Consider the following 19,236-nt stretch of genomic DNA (forward strand, 5'->3'; position numbering starts at 1 on the left):
AAATATTAAAGTGTAGTTGTTTTAATTTCCAGACACAACAGAACTTACCCAGTTCAGACAAATGAGTTGTTTACTCTCAATTAGCACTGTAAGCCTCCACTTGTTTGAGAAAACATGTACTCGGATATTTTGCCACATACTCTTACCACGATAGCTAGGAAGAGGAACGAGCAACTGGTCAAGGCATTTGCAGCATTTGTGCTTTTTGCAAACCTTGAAATGCAAGAAATACTGATCAGCTGAAGCACACTTCAGCTAGCCGATTATGCCTGATGTTTAACATTGCTCAGTCTTGTTTTGCTACTGTTGTTACCATTGAGAGAAAGGTTTACTATTGGCTTTCTCAAAACAATTTAACTTTTTCTTTATTTATAGTGAATTCCTTGTGGATTGTGTTTTTTCAGCTTCTTCCTTTTTGCTTTGATAGATCAGCGGGGCTGGTAAAATAACGTTCTTCATGAACAAGTATTTCCTTACGCCTCCATTCCGTGACGTTGGTACACATCCATGTGAGCAGCATTTATGCAGCTGAAAGGATTCTGCTTTAAGGACCAAATTCTTGTGGAATTACCCTTTAATGTGACTTTTCTTCTTGTGAGAAGGGGACAAAGCACTTCACATGGGGCACTACCCTCTGTATAGAGAAGGTTTATTTATATATACATATAATATTCGTGTTATAACAAAAATAATTTCTACCTTAAAACCAACATTGAGATCAGTGTTCACCTTCTGAGAGGTTTTTCTTGTTAGTTGTAGCAAGCTCTGGAGTTTTTTTAAGACAGAGGGGGAAGGGATAGCTTGTAGTTGGAAATGCTGCATACTCAAAATAACTTAGAATATATAGAAAAATAAGCACATGTTGCCAAATGGTATAGATAGGATCACTTTAAACAGGATTAGTTGTGCCTCCTGGTCTGTGGAAGGCAGGTCTCCGCTTCAATCTGCTGCTCCAAGCAGGGCTGACTTCAAAAGGGGATCACATTGCCCAGGACCTTTTTGAGCTCTCTCTAGGGTGGAAATTCTTCCACCACCTCTCTGGGCCCGTTTCGCTGCTTAACCACGCCTACTGTGAAATTTTCACCTAGTCAGAGTTTCCCTTGCTGGAACTTGTGACTGTTGCCTCTTGTCGCTTCATTGTGCACCTCTGAGAAGTCTGCCTTCTTTATACCAGCAATGTAATTTTGCTTGTTCTGTCACCCATCCACTTCCCTTGAGATGAGCTGTGCTTTTGGTAGGATGTGTTTTTGTAAATGTATGAGCCGCTCCGTGGTCTGGGAGCCTTTGCAAATCTAAGCTTCGTACTATTGATACTTCACCTACTTGCCGTCACATATCCTCCCTTTGCCCTGTTCACCTGACATTTTTACACGCAATGTTTGTTTAGAAATCAAATTTTACTAGATCCTTGATTTTATAAATGGAAGGATTTTGGAACAAGCAGACGAATTTTGTTCTCTTCATTGAGTTTAGCTAGTATTTGTTCCTCTGAACGTCTCCCTCAGCCATCGTCCGAAGAATCGTCCTAATGCATATTTCTGCAGAGCAGGGGACTGCCCCTGAATCAAGGATAACTGATTTTGAGGATGAGAATGAAGTTACCTTGCCAACAAGAACGCTCACTCTCTCTAAAAAAGCCTGAGTGGTTATTACATGGAGGCAAAGTGCTTTTACCAGCTTTAATATTTGAATTGGGAATATTCTGCATGTGCTGCTTACAAAGTGAGATCAGGTGTAACGGGCCGGAGACCTTCAGTACAACGTGCTGAAGCGGAACGCCTCTTCGCCTCAAACCACAGCGTACTGACAAAGAAAATGTGACGCTTAACTTTCACCATCTCTCTTCTTATTCTTCCTGTAAGTCAGAGCTGAGGTTTCAATTCTGAATTAGATCTTTTTAGGTTTTTTTTGGACTGGCTGTTTTGAGCTCTTCCAGCTGACCATAACCTGAACTGTGCTCATAAAACTTCTGCAGGTAGGAGCTGTGCCGTTTGACAGAAGGAAGCCTGACACTTCCGAAGGGGATACCAGGATGAAACGTAGCATTGGCTGAAGCTGCTCTTGGCTTTCTAAAATATCCCTATGATCTGTTTTGATTTGTTTGGTGAGGTTTGTGATTGGTGGGAAAATGAGAAAGGAATCGAAGTTCCAGTAGCGGTAGGACAGACAGGAACACGGAGAGACTGCCAAAGCATCACGTCCCTACAAAACCAGGCACAAAGAGGTCCCTGGCTTTTCCGTCTGTCTTCTTGGCTAGCACAGTAGTCTCTGCGGTGCGTGTTGCTGGAGTAGACATAGAGATGTGTAAGGAAGAACAGGCTTTTTTAGTATGCCTCCACGAGGTCTGATGATCTGTAGGATACAGTGGCTGGAGGCTTTTTCAAAACAAAACATCTGTTTTACATGACAACAGCAGCACAAGACACAATCCTTTGTTCCAAAATGTCTTCATGTTTGAGCACATGTGGTTATAGCTACAGCTTGGATCTTGTGGAAAACCTTCTGTAAAACCTGGCAGAGGGGAGGGAGCTACCAGACACTGTTCTCGGCCTTCACCAAACAGAGAAACTTTTGATTTTCTACACAGAATAGGGCCAAGAGGAAACATAAAGACCAGGCTAACCTGGGTTACTTTGCGTGTGGTTTTTGCAGGCTCTGGGAGTCCCAGATTCAGTACCAGTCGTTCCTTCTCTAAATACACAGAATAAATTATGCCCCACTGGAGTGCTGAAAAATCTCTGCTCTGACTCATTAAAACTAAAGTTTCTATTTAATTTCTATCTACAGTGAAACAGGTATAAGTTCTAAGAGATACTTGCTTTATTGCACTTTTTCTCGGTTTAGTTAAAAAATGCTAGGTAAGGGACTCCGTCAATGCATAACCCTGAAAATACTGGAGCTACTCTCGTGTAAAATATTTGGATAGACACCACTGAATGTTAAGTGGTGGATGGCCAATTTGGGCAGCCTAAACACTAGATTAAACTATCAAAAGCCACGTATCTTTCTAAGATTGTGAAAGCACTATTAGGCTTCTAATCCTAAAGCGAAAGAAGCCTAATTTTAAAAACATTATCGGAAATCAAAAGAAGTCTACGTTAATTTACTCTAGGAATTACAGAAACATTCAACAGAATACAACATTATTAAAGGCTTGAGCTTAGCACTTCTCCAAATCCACATTTCAGTTACATTAACAATTACATTGTCTCCTTTGGAAGTACTGCTTTTCTGTGCCCATAAAATTACATTAAGAGCTGCGAAGTGACGAAAGCCGTACTTCTATTGCTACCTTACAGTGAGCTAAGCTCTAATAACACCTAACATGATCTGCTTACAGAAATATTAAAATAAGCAATAAAGCGGAGGCTTGGCACAGACGCCGAGATGCGGACTGTATAAATGCTATGCTCTTCGGTATTTTACTAGCCTTGCTATACTTCTTCTTATTCTTGGTTTATGCAAATTATTGCAATCCAGCAAATTACTTTGAGCTGAGTCAAAGCGCAAAGGTCAGTGGCATCCTTCCAAAGGCATTCTTTTTTTCTCCTTGTTCTGCAAGTTGAACTTTCAGGTTGATGACGATATTTTTAATACCGAGTATGCAGCTGAATCTGTCATCTAGACTTGTTTAAAAATGCCATAAAGAATAATAACAAACGGGCAACTGTGGGTATATTTCAAACCAACAAAGATGACAACTGTTTTAATATTCCTGGATACACTGGATTTAATTAGACTTTTTTTTTTTTTTTAAAAACAATCAGATCCCACCACCGCCAGGGCAATAGTGGTACTCCCATTCCCAGGAACTGAAATAAACAAATATGGGTTGGAAAAAACCCAACCACTAAAACTGAAAAAGCATTCTGAATTTCGATCACCATGATATCTAAAAAAAAAAAAAAATACAGTAAAAGAATACGTAAGTTTTCTTCTGAATCAAAATTGCTAGCCTTCTAATGGTGATAATTCAACACCTAGGTTGAAAGGAATTTGCTGTTTGTTCTGAGAACAATCAAGAGGTGGTATATTGGGGAAAAAACAAGGCACAACTAGTTGCTCTTACTCAATAAAAAGAGAGCTGGGAGGAAGGAAAACATTAGTCAAGAAGAACATTGCAAGAGCATTACAGGAGTTAGTTACCTAGGAATTAAAAACCCCCTGATACACTCTACACAGTCTATTCCGTGAGGCTTTGTCTTTGTTTAGAATACTCAGCTAATTTCCGTGGCTTTCTAGGAGATAAAAAGCGAATATATGTACTTTCCTAAATTGAATCTGTCATGCCATTAACCTTTCAGACTACTTCAAATAATCACATAATGGGACAGTACTTAATTTATGAATGGTAACTGTGGAATTTTCAACCAAAATTAACTTTTAGAGGTTATTACTACAAAATATTATGTAATGCCTTGATGCTTTAGAGTTCCATATATCCCAAATAAAAAACGAAACACAAACAATTGCTTTTGCAAACTTGTCCAGAAAACGCTAAATGCACACTTTGCTTTTTTTGAATCTTCTTTAGCATCCAGATGAGATGTGTCGTCTTTGGTTTATAAAAGCTAAGAATGTTGCCATTGTGCATCGTGTACATTGTTCACATTTCAAGGAGTTGCTGTGGGTGACCCACAGTAAGTAATAAATGGACAAAACACAGAAAGACAGAGTATTTTAAGTTTTAATCCAACAAATGAAGAGTGTCTTAACACCAGAACGTACCACTGTATTGCTAATGCTGTAGAATTGTACATTAAAAACAATTATTGTCTATAGATGTAAAAATAGCAAGTTTTATGATACAATAAAACACAGTATAGAAACCATTTAAAATTAAGTAGAAACCTCTTAAACAATTGAGGCATTAATCTAAGTGTTTCTCCAAACGTATTAAATAAAACACAGTTAATACTGACTCTAAACATCCCCCCATCTTCCCCACTCCCCACCCTAATTAAACTGATTAGAAAAAAATAGTAGTCTCTCAGTTACTATGTTTTGCATTCTTTCAGAATCACTTAGATTCTTCATTTTTTTCAAGTACAGTAGAACAACGCTTGACAATACAGTACTACCCCTGAAGTAATTTATTTCCCAATGCTATATAATTTTGGAAGTAAGTATTTGAGATTAATTTTGAAGGCTAGAAGAGGCCCAAGGAAGTCTGCAGGAGGGCAATTAAATTTTGAATGCAAATTATTTACACAAACATTAGTGTACTGTAATTACAGCATAAAACTTGCAACATAGCTGATGGGTGCTTTTAACAAAAGCTCCAAATGAAAGAAAGGGAAGAAAAACAGATTACAAAATAAATAATCTAAAGTTCTTCATGGTAGAAACGTTCATCGTGAAGCTGCCTACCATAATCCGTTGCTTCACTGTTAAGAAACAAATCCTGGTTCTTAAGAATTTCTGCTTCAGAAAGCTTTTTATCATCATTCAAATCCATTTCTTCAATAAGATGAAGAGCCTTTAAAATAAATGAAACACCATGTGCACAGTTAACAGATATGAGCGTTTATAAAGAATGCTTTTGGAATGGCTTTGTCAAAGTCCTGCCACAACACCATTATTTGTAATAAGCTAGACAAGATTTTACATTCAGAACAGAGCCTTTCTTTCCTCTGTTTGTTTCCTTTGCCTCTTTTATTTGGTGGCAACATCATAATATCAGATCTCTACCCTCACTAGCAATTCTAAAGCAACAAATCAATGTCAAACCTATAGCTTTACTTTGAGGGTGGAAGACAGTATTAAACCAGCAAAGATTAATCATACTCCTGGAAGCACCCGAAGTCCTTGAAATCCACGGGTGAGTGCAATATACATCTTTAGTGTACAATCTGCAGAAAATGCAAGCTTAGCATGTCAGCTAGAGACACTGTGTTTTCAGAGCGCCCCTCCGGACATTCAGCCACTGAATGACAGCTACAATAGCAAGTCCTTGATGTGTGGGACCTCACCTAGGATTTGAGCCAATAAAGTCTTCAACTTGAGCATTCTCTTTCAGAAGTGTGCGCCCGTTATCGCTCAGTCACATATTTACCCTGTGTCTGACAGGAGAAGCATCGTTTACAGCTCTCAGGTTAAGCTGTAGGCACTCTTGCTTTCAACTCTGGAGGTGTCTACTGTGCTAAACCATTTTTTATTTCCTGAATCCGTGGAGACTCACTTTTCCACCATACACGCATATTAAAAAAAAAAAAAAAAGAAAACAGGGATAGAGATTTGCAGCTGGATATTCTGTATCTATTTATGATTTGCAAAAAATGCTCCATGGCTATAATTCATGATTAAAATGGAACTGGAAAGTATTTGACGTCCACCGTGAAAAAAGGTTTTCTACCTCCAACAGTGGACGAGATAAGCCATCTCTGCATAGGAACTTCACGAGTCTTCCACAGCTCAAAGTGAACAAGCTAGTACAGCAGCTCTATTGCACCTATTATTTCTGAGAAATACAGGAGTCCTGGTATTACACGGGTTTTGTTTTTATTTGCTAAACATTTACAAATATAATGATGTAAAGAATCCTTCTGTTCCTACTTTTTCTGATTGGTTTGGCTTACTACAATTGCTTAGTGACTTTTTTTTCAAATTAAACATTACTTACATTTAAGCTGACTACATCACCAAAAAGGACTGAGGAAAGTAACAGGGACTAATGTCAGTCAAGCAGGTTTTAAAAGCATTCTGCATGGCAAAAGCTAAAAGATTATTAAGACAACATCTTGGTAAACACATATCAATTCCTGGAAATGGAATGTAGAGCCATTTTTCTATTTTTATGTTATTTAGCTACCAGCTTTCTCAAGTCATTTTGCAATGCCAAAATGAAACTGCAATACTCAGCTTTCAAACAGCAGTTTATGACTTAAGTCAATCTCTTTAGGACTGATGACTTTGCTAAGCCCTTATATTACCTGAAGGAAAAAAATAGCACATTAGAGAAACAAATAAAAAACCTCATTTCTTACAGAACTGAGCTATTACTACAGCATGGCCTTCCTGTAAGCTAAAACTTGAATGAATAGCGAAGAACTGCTAAAAAAGAAAAACAAACAAGCAAACCAACATCGGTATGAATAGACTCAACACCACACAGAACTGATGTCCGTTAGAACTGTAATGTTTCTGTGAAATAAGAACCAACCACCCTCAAGAGTCAGATGTTAAAAAAAGTCTCTGCAAAGGCTTACAGATCCACCTTTACAAAAATACTACTAGAGCAATTGAACAGTTTGGCTTCCTACAAGGTCAGATACGTGAGTACCCAGTGCTGCGTGCTAGCCACATTGCTTTTTCTGTCACCGACAGAGCTGAAAAAGGTGAGACCTCAGTACCGAGATGGTCCAACACAGCAGACGGGCTATGCTGTCTGACACAGAGCGTCTCCCGTCTTTACCAGGAACTACAGAGGCATGGGAAGACCTGTTGTTCCTGCCATTTTGAAGACCGAAATCCTCCAGTGCAAAGGGAAGAGATTTGGATGAATCGAGATAAAAAGTTTCTAGCGGAAAGGCAGAAATCCTCTCTACAGCAGTTGGCGACTGTAAAGTCTGCTTACTAAAATAGGTTGTTCTGGAACACTCAGTGCTTCTACTGCCTGCTACAAAAAAATAAACTAAAACCAGCTAAACCGAGAATCCACTTAAAGCTATTATGGCGTTCTACCCCGATTAAACCATTCTAATTATCATCATCAAAGTTTGCATTACAGCATCTTGAATCATAGAATACTTCCATTTTCTTGTACTTACGAAAAGACAAGTTTTTAGTTCCACAAATTATGGTGATTTACCCAGTTAGAAGAATCACGATCAATTTTTGTTTTCAAAATTATGCTGTCAGTATATAACAGCTTCTTTTAGTAGCATCTCACATTAGATTTCCCTACAATAACTAAAAAATAACTGAATAAAATACTGTAACCTTAAGTCAAACCATATAAGCTATTTAAACACGTAGAAAAGCACTTCGTTAATTTACAAACATTCCTACAATTAACAGGAACTTCAAATTTGCCTAATGCAGTTAAAGGACCTGCATTCTTTATCAAACTGAAAAAAAAGGTTAAAAATATATGCAAAGATCTACTAAGCATTCTTTTTCAACTACTAAGACATGGTAAATCTGAATGCATCTATCATTTTGTTGTGATACCTTGAGAATTCTACTGCATTAATTAAAATCTAAACAGCAGTCAAAACACATACCTCCTCTTGTGCAATACCCTGATTATTAGGTACTATCCAAGACAACAGCTCCTGAGGGTCGAGTTTTCCATCGTTATCCTTGTCATAGTCGTTCACAAACCGATCCTTCTCAACAAGTATCCATTCTGGATCTTCCCTTGCAGCTAGTAAGACACATTTGTCAAGTTCAAAGCCGCTCTTTACCTTAAAGCAGACGTTTTCACCTTTTTCCTTAAGCAAATTCACTTAATCTCGTAAAACATCACATCAAAGTGATTTCACTAAACAAAGACAAGCCTTACAGACCAGTCCCAATAGATTAAATAAATGCATCTCTCCACATATGAAAAAAAACCAAGCACTTTTATAGATTAGAACAGAATTTAAAGCTAAGGTAATATTAAGATTGTAAATTTACAGTTGAACTAAGCGGACATTAAAGTCAAGGGTTACCATCAACTGAACTGTTTATTTTAATATATCCGTGATTACCCACCTTGATAGTGGAGAAAGCATATTTTATATTGAATGTGCTGCCAAGTAGATGGTTTCCTACTTACTGGGACAGCTGACATATCAGTAGGAAAAAGTTAAAGTGGATGACAGAGATATCTTACATTTGCCGTATTTACCCTGACTACGTTAATATTACTCTCTCCCATTAACGTATAGCAATCGTGTTGCAGATACCATGTTGAGAGTATCCCATGACAGCAATATGAGCAATACTAAAGGCCCCAGACATTGGTCATCTCAGCACTTAACGGATGGAGGAAAGTAGGGAAAAGCTTTAAAACAACAAGTGTCCCAAAAAGTAGCTAGATAATTAGTGTTTTGCAGTATATGGGATTATGACATTATAAGGCTATATGAAGTTTTTAATAACCATCTGCTGTCTGTTCCCCTGCTTTAACATCAAGGGAGGTCCATCTGTGACAGGTAACAGAGAAGGCAAAGCTCTTGATTAGTACAGGCTCAATAGACTCAGGCCAATACTGCAGGTTTTCAAATTAGTTTACTGACTAATTTTTTTTTGTTTTCTAAAATACCTGGAATACATCCAAGGCAATTCCATTTACTGTTTTTATGTATTTGTTTATTTGTACACTTGATTTATACTTACCCTATGCACTGACTGGTATTGCATCCTGCAACCTAGCCAGCAATCTTAAATTTGTCTCTAACTCTTCAAGAAATTCAGAAGCAATTCATCGAACTGATCTTTCACCACTGATAAACATTGCAGACAAGCATGAACAGCTATTAAGACTTCCTAAACCTTATGGAAGTCAAAAGTAGTTGACATCACAAGCAGACAAATAACAGTTTAAAAATAATTAGGTTTCTATTATAAAAGAAGAAAAAGTGTCAAGTCTCTCTCCTTCCTTTCTACCATCTAGTTTACAAGTAGATCATCCCTTCATGTCACAGTTCACCATATACTTGCCCCAAACCGTAAGACAATCAGGAAACCAGACCCACCATGTACTTTATTAGTCATTTTAAAGTGTGCTGCGGAAGAGATGGCCATTTGGAGAAAAGCTGAAGTAGCTTCTACATTGTACATGATTCTGAATTCTTGCTAAAAAGTTTTAATGACAAAGCTGTTATCATCTCTATTACAGCCAGGACCCTAGCAACAATTTCACTCCTTTCTAACAACTTTGCATAGACTGGCTTGGAAAAGCGTTTTTCAAGTCAGAGCAGGAAAAAGGTAAAGAACCCTGTAGTTGCATGAGAGAGATATTGTTTTTACTGGCTCTGGCAAACAAAGATGGTAATAAAAGGTGAAATTCCAGGTGGTTGATTGGAGTGAAGAAAAACTGACTATTCCCCTATTTCTCCGTATCCTCACATGGCTTAACCATTTTCCCCAGCTAGGATGCTAGTCCACACTTAAGAATTAGCACTCCTTAGGACCAAGCAGACTTCACACATGCCTCAAGCTACCTGTCTTTTTGGAACTGGAGGGATTATTTGCCCTACCTTGTAGCAAATCAAATACAGCATATAAAATATTTATCTACTAGCAACATAGCTAGAGAACAGTATTGATAAACACCAGGTGAGTGTCCTTTTTCTTGTTAAAGAAGGAATAGAGCAAGTTTAAGGAAGGGCAAGAGTGGAAAAAAAAACAAAAAGTGAAAGCAGATAGGCTTTTGATATCTGGTGCAGTGAACAGACTCCTTACACTTCCCCTCCACCTCTCTTAAAACACACACAGCTTCAATCCTTCTAAAGCAAGGCTGACAGCTGCTGCCTTCAGCTGATAAAGACCAGGAAAGTTTAACCTTACATTCATGCTGGCTGGTTTCGCAGATGTGTTCAGTTAGCAAAACTGGATCTTATTTCAGCTGCATACCTAGTGATGAGGAATATGCTTCAGTCTTTAGAAAAACAAGGAGTAACTTGCAAGGAAACAGTGGAACGGGCTATATGCAAACTACTGCCGAATACATACAGGGCAGACTGAAATAATGATCTACTATGCCCAGTACCAGGAAACTGAACTATTGACAGGATACTGAACTGAACTGACAGGATAATGTTACTCAGACCCTCTAGGTGGAGGTGTAACAAGCTGAAAATAAAGGTGCATACAATTCACCCCATTCCAAAAGCTTTTGTTCAGTTCCTTCTTTCATGCCCCTGCCCTTTTTCCTTACTTGGGTCTCTTCTGTAATCACCAAGGAATTCTTCCAGGCTAACAAATCCATCACCATCTTTATCATGTTCTTCTAAAGCCTCCTGAATGACAAAGTCCTTTCGCATACGTACAAAAAACAAAATATTAATTTGTGAAAAATTAGCATCTTGTAATCAACAGAAAGAGCAATAAATCATTTTAGAGCAATAAGGTATTCTTTAAAGTAAAGACTCACTCATTTCAAATCTGCTTTTCTGTTTTATGCAGACTACTGCAGTAACTGGTTCCTGTGCAACAAAGCAAATCTGTTCTTAAGAGTTCAGGATGTCAGGTTTTACGAAAACCAAATCTGAAAGGTGAATCCTTCAACATAATTCAAAACTACACAAGTAACTGAGAAACATGAATTTGTACAAAGCTGTATCATCTCATTTCACTTTTCTTTTTTCATGTGATGTGTTCACTAATTTGCATTTTTGCAACTTTATGAAATTGTTAGGAAAACTGGTTGGTCTTTTGGTCCTGTGAAGCCAGTGTGCCTGTTCTTGTAGTTCTGTCTTTTCTTGTTTGTCCATAACCAACAATTATGTCAACACAAACAGAGGCTCTGTTTACATGGTGCTCCTCCTGGCAGTTGGCTCTGTAGCATCAGATAGCCAAAACCAAAGGCTCTATTGCAGAAAAGCATCAATGTACTTTTAACTGGGATCAACTGTCGGTACTGAGCCGGAATGACACCAACAGTGACAGCAGTGATGAAACAGACGACCAATCACAAAGTGCTCCCAGCTGAAATAATAATCTCCCAAACTCTGACCACAGTACAGTCAATATTAAAGATTCAGACGGGCTTGAATGCTTTTTTGGCCAGAAAAGTGACTACTCTGTCACTTTAAGCAAAGTGAGAGTAACCAGCACTTGACCTTTTTCTGTAAGTCCTCCTAACTAGAACTGAACTCTGAACTAGGCATGAAACTTCCTTGAGCTAAAATCTCACTGATGTATTTCCAACCTAAAAGAGTTTAGAGAGAGCTATGTCAGTCCAATCTCAAAGGTCTGGGACTGTTGTGCAGTAATAGTTCTTGAAAGAGACTTCGAAGAAAAGCACTGAACTACCGCTCCAGCTTCTGAACTCCAGCACTGGATCCACAACACATTATCTGACTTTAAATTTGGTCTGTATAAGCAAGACACAACTGCTCAGAAGCACGCTTCCTGTAGTACTGGGGCTAAGTACATGCATTCAAAAGAGGCTGCATCTATGTACACAGGCTGATAAAGATACTCTCTTAAATCTTACCGTCATATATTCCACTTCTTCAGGATGTTCAAAAGCAACAAATTCATCCACATTTAGATCAGGAACATCATCTCTATTAGCTTTTTCAAAACGCTTTTTCTCCTTTAAATGAAGCTTAGAAAATAGATTTAGTTAGAGCACTTAATGAAAAGGAAAAACAACATTATAGTAGCTGGATGTAAGCTCATTAGAATATTAATTGTTTCACATTACCTACTTATATTATACTGATGTTATATTTTCACTAAAAAGAGCTCATCCAGAGCAACACAAACAGCACTTTTAATTGAGGTAGCTGTATTCTAAGAATCGCATAAAAACTTGCTTTTTTTTCCAATTTAAGGAGATATTTAAGACACTCTCTTAGCCATGGCTTCAAAAACACAAAAGGGAGATAATGCAAAGACGAAGAATTCTTGTCTTTACACATGCTTCCTCTTCTGAAAATCACCAATTCCCAAACTAACCTAGTGGAGTACAATGATTATAATTAAGGGTAGCCATTGCAAATTCCAAAATTTACAGTGTAAGGACATTTAATCTTCTGGATCTATATCTCATTTACATCAAGGGCTGTTCGTAGTTCAAAGAAGGTCTTGAAATATCACATACGCAAAATGTCTTTTCTGAAGCCGTTTTAAGTGCTGAAGGATTAGACAGATTCCTTTAACACAAGACTGTTGTCCATTACATCTGGACATATTTCAAAGCAAAGTCACTTCTCTAACCTGTTTTAAGTATAAATATTAGCATGCCTTTTAAAAATAAATAATATCCACAATAAGCAGACAAGTTCATATTTCTGAATGTCTTGCACTTCCTGTTTCTGTAGTACAAATGTGCAAAAATTTTTGTCTTTTTTTCTTGTTTCATTTTATACAGTCTCTTTAGAAAAAATAAAGACCCACACCATTGATAACTGATCTCTACTCCAACTGCATGTGATGTGAGCTATAAAAATTTTGGAATCCTGTGATTAAGTGTGTTGTGCTATCAGCGTGACTCTGATCTGGATGAGGGAAAGGTCAGCAAACCAGAGACCACAAATACTTTAAAAATAACCATTTGAAATTGTACTTGTTAGCTTATATCCTATTTATTGACACTTCTCTCAAAATTAGGCTAACCTGATTAATACAGAGCATAACATGTAACAAAGTATAAGATCTTAACTATTCTGCAAAGTAATTACATGTACTCTTAAGGAAAAGCTGGCCTTAGCTGGGAGTTTAAACAGGAAGGCAATTCAGAAGGACTAACTACAGAAAGCCCTAGACTGCAACATAAATTTGAACTATTGAGGGAAAAGTCTATTTTTCAGTGTTTTTTTGAGAAGTGATGAACAAGGCTGCCACCTTCTGGTAAATTCGTATGTTTACTTGACGTCAATTCTAAATCAATGCCATAGTCTAACTCTTCCATTTTGATTAGAGCAGGATCAGTAATTTCCAAAAGTAAGGAAAATGCTGAAGATGGCTGACATATGGTGCTTGTACAATGCTGCTAATTTTGTTCTTCACAATATATGTTGAAGAAGTCAGCAAGCAGGAAAACCTAGCAAGCAGTCAAACAAAGTATACCATAAACAAGTGAGTAGGAGTTCTAGCTCAGCATAGTTACCTATGATGGCAATATCTCAAACATGGGATCAGTATTTTCACTGGTAGTTCCATTTAAAATCTTGTTTTATTTAGAAGCTATCTATTTATTCAGTTAAGTGACCTCCAAAGCTTTACAGTTTATTTCTTCAGTGTGTAAAATCCCCTGCCCATTGTCTAATTCAGCTTCATTTCTGCCAACATCCTGTATTATCTACTACTACTTTACTAAAAGCAACCAAAGCAATACTCACAGAGAAAAAAAAAAAAACAACCACACCTCAGGCCAAAATAGTCTAAAAACTCACTTATTCTCTTTTGGGAAATATTTACATGTACTTATAAATGTGTAACTTGAAAGGAAACAAGTTTTGCTATGTGGTGATTCTTGGTGAACCTTCCCTCCCTGCCTCTCTTGCCTCTTTTCTTTCCACTCTTAGGTATTTGCTTTCATATATGAGATTAATCCGTAACTTCTGTTGTTCGTACATCCAGTTCCAGCTATCAGAGTTACATTTTGATTGCTAAAAATGTCTGAATTGCTATTGTTTTCTCTGTGGGTCTCTAATGGACAGAAAATGTTAAAGCAGGCAATATTGATACCCCACACTGGGTACTTGAGAAATAACTGAAAAAGTGGATAGAACAGTCCAATAAAGGGGGTTAAAGAGTACAAGGGTTTCCTTTACCTCCAACAGCAGTGGTACTGGCCCGCGCTGAAGGCAGGACAGTGGTTAGGCTACAGACCTGATCTAATAGATTGCCATCTTGTTTTAAGATGATGGCTGGAGACTGTGCTCTGTGCTAAGACTGTCAATAGACTTATATTCCACTCAGCCAGCAAAATATACTCAGGAGATACGATTTCATTCTGTCTTTGTTTTGTTGGTAGCAGCTTTAATACTCCATTACTTTCCTGTAATTACTCCCCTATCTCAGATAGATGAAAGTGTCAAAACGTGTGCCAGCTGCTATGGTTTCTCTACCCATCTTGTTCTGTCACAATAAACAAATATTGCTGCCTTTTGCCAACAGCTTACAGAAACTGATGCTGAAACATTTTACCTGTCGAAATGATTCTTCTTCTTGATCCTCCAGGACAGTGTTCTCATCAAAATCAATTACACGATCATACATTTGCATATTATACTCCTTCCAAGACACTAATCCATCACCATCTTTGTCATAGTCATTGAAGTGTTGCTTAGCTTCTTGCGTAACGTAATGTTTAAAAGACTGCTGTATCCAGGAACTCAGCTCATCTGTGAAAAACATTAAAAAAATAACACAATAAAAAAATCAGAATCATCTATTCAGTCTGGAATATGCTCTGCAATTCAGATGTAAGCATATAGGCAAGAGGTTAGTTAAAGCCAAACAATCTGTTTCCTCTGTGCTATGGCTGTTTTCAAGTTAACTGAATGAGAGAATGGATCACAGCTACAGCCTTCGGTTTTTCTTTTGTAGTACCATTTCCCCATTGCCACCCTTAGGCTAGAGTTACTTTAATCTGGCTTATACTGGTGCTGCCAGAAAAAGTGTGATGCATCCCTCTTTGATACACATGGGAAGTGGTAGGAAAAAATTATTCTAGGTAGCGTTCATACAGCTGCATAGCTAACTGGATCGCTAAAAACTTATCCCGTAAGATGGAAGATTCTTAGTTTTCAGCTGATAAAGTACCCTTATTTAGCTCACTGGGACCTGAATAATGGAAGCAAGAAGCCTGCCCGTTTCGGTGCCTGCTGACATATTTATGTCAGCTTGAAATGATTATGTGGCTGTGCCTTTTCAAATCTGGAGCCAATCAACACTGTAGCATCCTTTCACCTTTTTTTTTTTCCTTCAAAGCTTTATGAAAATGATGCTGAGTATGGTTTAGACAGGCAACTCTAAACACAACTTTGTACCCAAAAAAACATTGTTCACATCGCTTTTGGGTTTCCTTTAAAAAATCCACAAACTGAAATAAAACTAAATTCACTGTCATTGCCTTAATTACCCAAAATAAAATATTAACACATATTTTCCCTTTACTTGGGGCTGAAATCAAGCCTTATGTATTTCAGAAATGCTTTTAAGCTACTTGTTTTTATAGAAAAGTGGCTAAAAGAAATGAAGTTTAATATACAGATGAATTCATACCAATACATTAAAGTTACTTAATTGAAAGAAGATTGGGAAAACATATTCTCTCAGTATCATCCAGTTATTTTCAGGTACCTGGAAGGGGAAGACAACTTCCTCTGCATTGCAAAATTATACAGCTAGATCAACTCAGCTGAAATCCTGCTCTGAAAAGTCACAATGACTAATAAAAAAATCCTGCAGAAATCACTGCTTTGGTGTAGAAAAATCTTATAGCATTTTTTAAATACTGAAGTATCTTATTCTATCCTTCTTAGCAGAAGTGCCAATACAACTTTACTGGATTTATTTAAGTACCTTTGAAAAGCAGCAAGAGATTTTTAAAATGTATTTTGAATCCTGAATTTGTATTACCAAATGAACCAACTTTATAACAGATTCTGTGAATTGACTGAACATGCAGTGCCGTGCGTGCCATGTTTTGTAACTACCGAGGCTTGTGCACAAAACCAGCATTGCCTTACAAGAAACTGCAACATGATTTCTTAAAGATGGGTAACATATAATTTATAGCATGGTTTATTTCCCAGCATTTAAGGCACGAGGCACAGCCATCTGAACACGTAATGTCCAGTGCCATTAATCAGAAATACTTAATGCTCCAACATTAGAGAAGTGGTATTAATATATCACATCTTCTCTCACTGTTAGCCTCCAGAGGTGCCACTAGTAAGGAAAAAGTTCTCAAAGGGTGTTTTGCAATACACTGAGAAATAACTGAGCTGAAAAAGCTTTGATACCGTAAGTTTCTTAGTGTAAAAACACATGCCACTGAGTTTTCCTTTGGGAAGCGAGGGGAAGGCAAGTTTCCATTACACCGAGAACCAGATGCAATATATACCACGAGCATGGAGTACGGGTGGAATTTCTACACTTTAAAATAGATCTCTTCCCATATAGCCTTCACGTTGTGAACTGCCTGTTGTTTATTACAGGGATTAGCCATCCTGCCAAAGTTATACACTGTCTCGCCTCCACACAGTCAGATGCAGGAACACTGAAAAGTCTGCAGTTTAGTTTCAGCATATAAAGTGAAAGACATTCAAGAGATACAGTTGATCTCGTCTTTAAAACCATATTTTGTCCTCTCACCTAGAAAGCTTCCTGGATGTTTAATATCATGTTAACGAAATATCACTGTTCTGGCATTTGAACATGGATTTTACTTGCTCTGCGTGTGTGCACATGAGAGACTTCTGACTTTTGGTCAAAATCACAGCAAAACAACAAAAATACATTTCCATAATGAGTTTAAAAATTAAATTCAGAAAGTGTCATGATGATGTACTGAAAGGAAGGGCCTGAGTTTACCATGGAGTTCACAAGTTTGACTGATAAAAACCTGTCTGGGAAGAGAGACATTTGATACTATATTGTGATGAAATGAGACGTTTGATACTATATTGCTATGAAATGAATAGATGATCCCTCAGCGTCACCAGGTATTGAAGCGCATATATGTAGCATTATGGCTGAAGTGTACTTTCTCTGCCTCTTAAACTTGCTCTCCGAGTTGCACAAACAGGATTTCAAACACAGAAATCCACTTGATTCAAAGTGGCTTCAGACTGCAAGGAGCAGGTACAAGTGCAAAGCCGGCACCTGCAAGTGAGTATTGCTCCTTTATCCATGTTAACTCACTCTTGGTGGCCCTCACTTCTTTCATCACGTAAAGCAGAAATCTTAGGGCCTGAAACAGCCTCTACATAAAGTCTGCTGGTATTTCTGAGGCACCGTGCAAGAGGGTCGTCGCGTTTTTCACGGAGATTCTCCACAGCATGAGTGTCACCGGCTGCGCCACGGGGAGAGCGTCTCTCTTCCTTCCTTGAGCGCGCTGGGCCAGGCCCGGGACGCGGGCAAAGCCCGCTCCCCGCCCGGTTAAACCCCCACGCCTGCTACCGACTCGGCTCCGGGGCACGCCGCCCCCGCGGTCCGCGGGCCAGCGCGGTGCCGGGCCGCCGCCCGCCGTTACCCTTGGTGAGGAGGCCGTCCGCGTCCGAGTCGATCTTCTTCACGATGGCCCTCAGCCGCCGCTGCTGCTCTTCCGGGCTGAGCCGCGCGTACTCCTCCGCCTCCTCCTGCCGCAGAGGGAACCGCGCGTCAACCCGCCGCCGCCGCACGCCCCGGACCCTTCCCAGCCCGGCGGCGCCCGCCCCGCGGCCTCGCCGGCGGGAAGCGGCGCGGTCGGCCCGCTCCCGCCCGCCCCCAGGGCCGAACGCGGGCCAGAGGGCGCCGCCGCCCACCTGTCCGCCGAGCAGCGCCTCCCGGTCGTAGTCGGCGCGGTGCTGTCCGTCCGCCGCGCCCAGCGCCGCCAGGGCCAGCGCCAGGCCCAGCGCCAGCAGCAGCGGCCGCCGCCGCATCTCGCCCGCCGAGCAGGGGCCGGGCAGCGAGGGGCGGGGAAAGGGGCCGCGGAGGGCGGGCCGAGCGGCGGCGGGGGGCTCGGCCCCGCGCCCCTCGGAGGCGGCGCGGCGGGGCCGGCGGGGTACACCCAGCGCGGAAGAGGCACAGGTGGCGAAGAGCACGGAAGTTCGTCCTCCTCTCTGGCCCAGGCCTTCCCTTTATGCTGCATCGGTGGAAGGCACCAAACGCTATCAAGATACAGAGACAATTCTCCAGCCTTTAAGCACCGGTGACGCCTGGCAGACTGAAGTGGCTGTTACCGGGACGTCAGACAGGCATCGGCAAACGCTGGCATGAGGGAAGGTCATCAGCGTCAAAGTTTTATACCCAGAAGGAACAAACGTTTCTCTTGCTTGAGGACCCAACTCACAAATAACACTTCTAACACGAAGGGAAGCAATGCTTTATAAATGAGTTAACAAGGTGGATCGATACAAATTTTCATAACTGTTCAAGACAGGAAATGGGAAAGAAAGCTGTAAAATAAATTTAACCGCATTTACCACTCAGACAAACTAAAAATACGTTGAGTAAATGAGCAGGGGGCCTCCCCAGGAATACCATTCCTAAGGGCTGTCACATGAAATTGGGATCGCTCTGATCCCGAGCCCGCTGAGGTCACATTCCTCATTCTTACTGGATTAATTGAGATTTACGTAAGGTCATCGTTACATTCGTTATTTCTCCTTTCGATATTAGTGTATTTCTGGAACTCCTCTTTTAAACAGCAAGAAGTGAGATTAACCTGCCTGGACTTCCAGAAATGCAATTGTTGCCAGGATTAAGCAGAGCCCTCGGTTAATGGAGGTTGTCTGCTGCGCTGTCCTCTCTCTTCCGTGGCGATAGCGATGTACTGCTCCCCGGTTAACCTCAAATTCTATTAACTGTGAAGAGCTACGACAGTTCATTTTGAAGATCTGAGAGTAAAATATTGCAATA

General features: G+C 39.6%; 1 protein-coding gene across 2 annotated transcripts; it reads right to left on the reverse strand.

Annotated features, from left to right (window-relative positions):
- Positions 1–4,669: 4,669 nt before the first annotated feature.
- Positions 4,670–18,323, reverse strand: RCN2 (reticulocalbin 2). Of its 2 annotated transcripts, none has more exons than XM_087744185.1 (7): positions 18,141–18,323; positions 17,870–17,975; positions 14,815–15,011; positions 12,152–12,265; positions 10,871–10,967; positions 8,226–8,368; positions 4,670–5,479 (listed from the first exon to the last, which is right to left on the reverse strand). In XM_087744185.1, exons 1-7 carry the CDS (start codon positions 18,255–18,257, stop codon positions 5,327–5,329), a joined length of 927 nt encoding a protein of 308 aa, XP_087600311.1. In that variant the 5' UTR covers positions 18,258–18,323; the 3' UTR covers positions 4,670–5,326. The 2 variants fall into 2 exon arrangements, with proteins under 2 accessions (XP_087600311.1, XP_087600312.1); XM_087744186.1 differs by having other exon boundaries at positions 12,152–12,253; positions 18,141–18,321.
- Positions 18,324–19,236: the final 913 nt, after the last annotated feature.

Source organism: Nipponia nippon, unplaced genomic scaffold (genome assembly GCF_047370975.1).
Source record: "Nipponia nippon isolate SJK-2023a ecotype South Korea unplaced genomic scaffold, ASM4737097v1 scaffold_9, whole genome shotgun sequence".
NCBI lineage: Eukaryota > Metazoa > Chordata > Aves > Pelecaniformes > Threskiornithidae > Nipponia > Nipponia nippon.

What these genes read in the sequence shown, in the direction of transcription:
- RCN2 (XM_087744185.1), bottom strand. Translation starts at nt 18,257, where the DNA reads ATGCGGCGGCGGCCGCTGCTGCTGGCGCTGGGCCTGGCGCTGGCCCTG. An exon ending in GGACGGCCTCCTCACCAAGG is followed by an intron (nt 15,012 to 17,869) that starts GTAACGGCGGGC and finishes TGTTTTTCACAG; the next exon opens with ATGAGCTGAGTTCCTGGATA. An exon ending in TGATTACAGAAGAGACCCAA is followed by an intron (nt 8,369 to 10,870) that starts GTAAGGAAAAAG and finishes GTGTCTTACTAG; the next exon opens with CTGCAAGGGAAGATCCAGAA.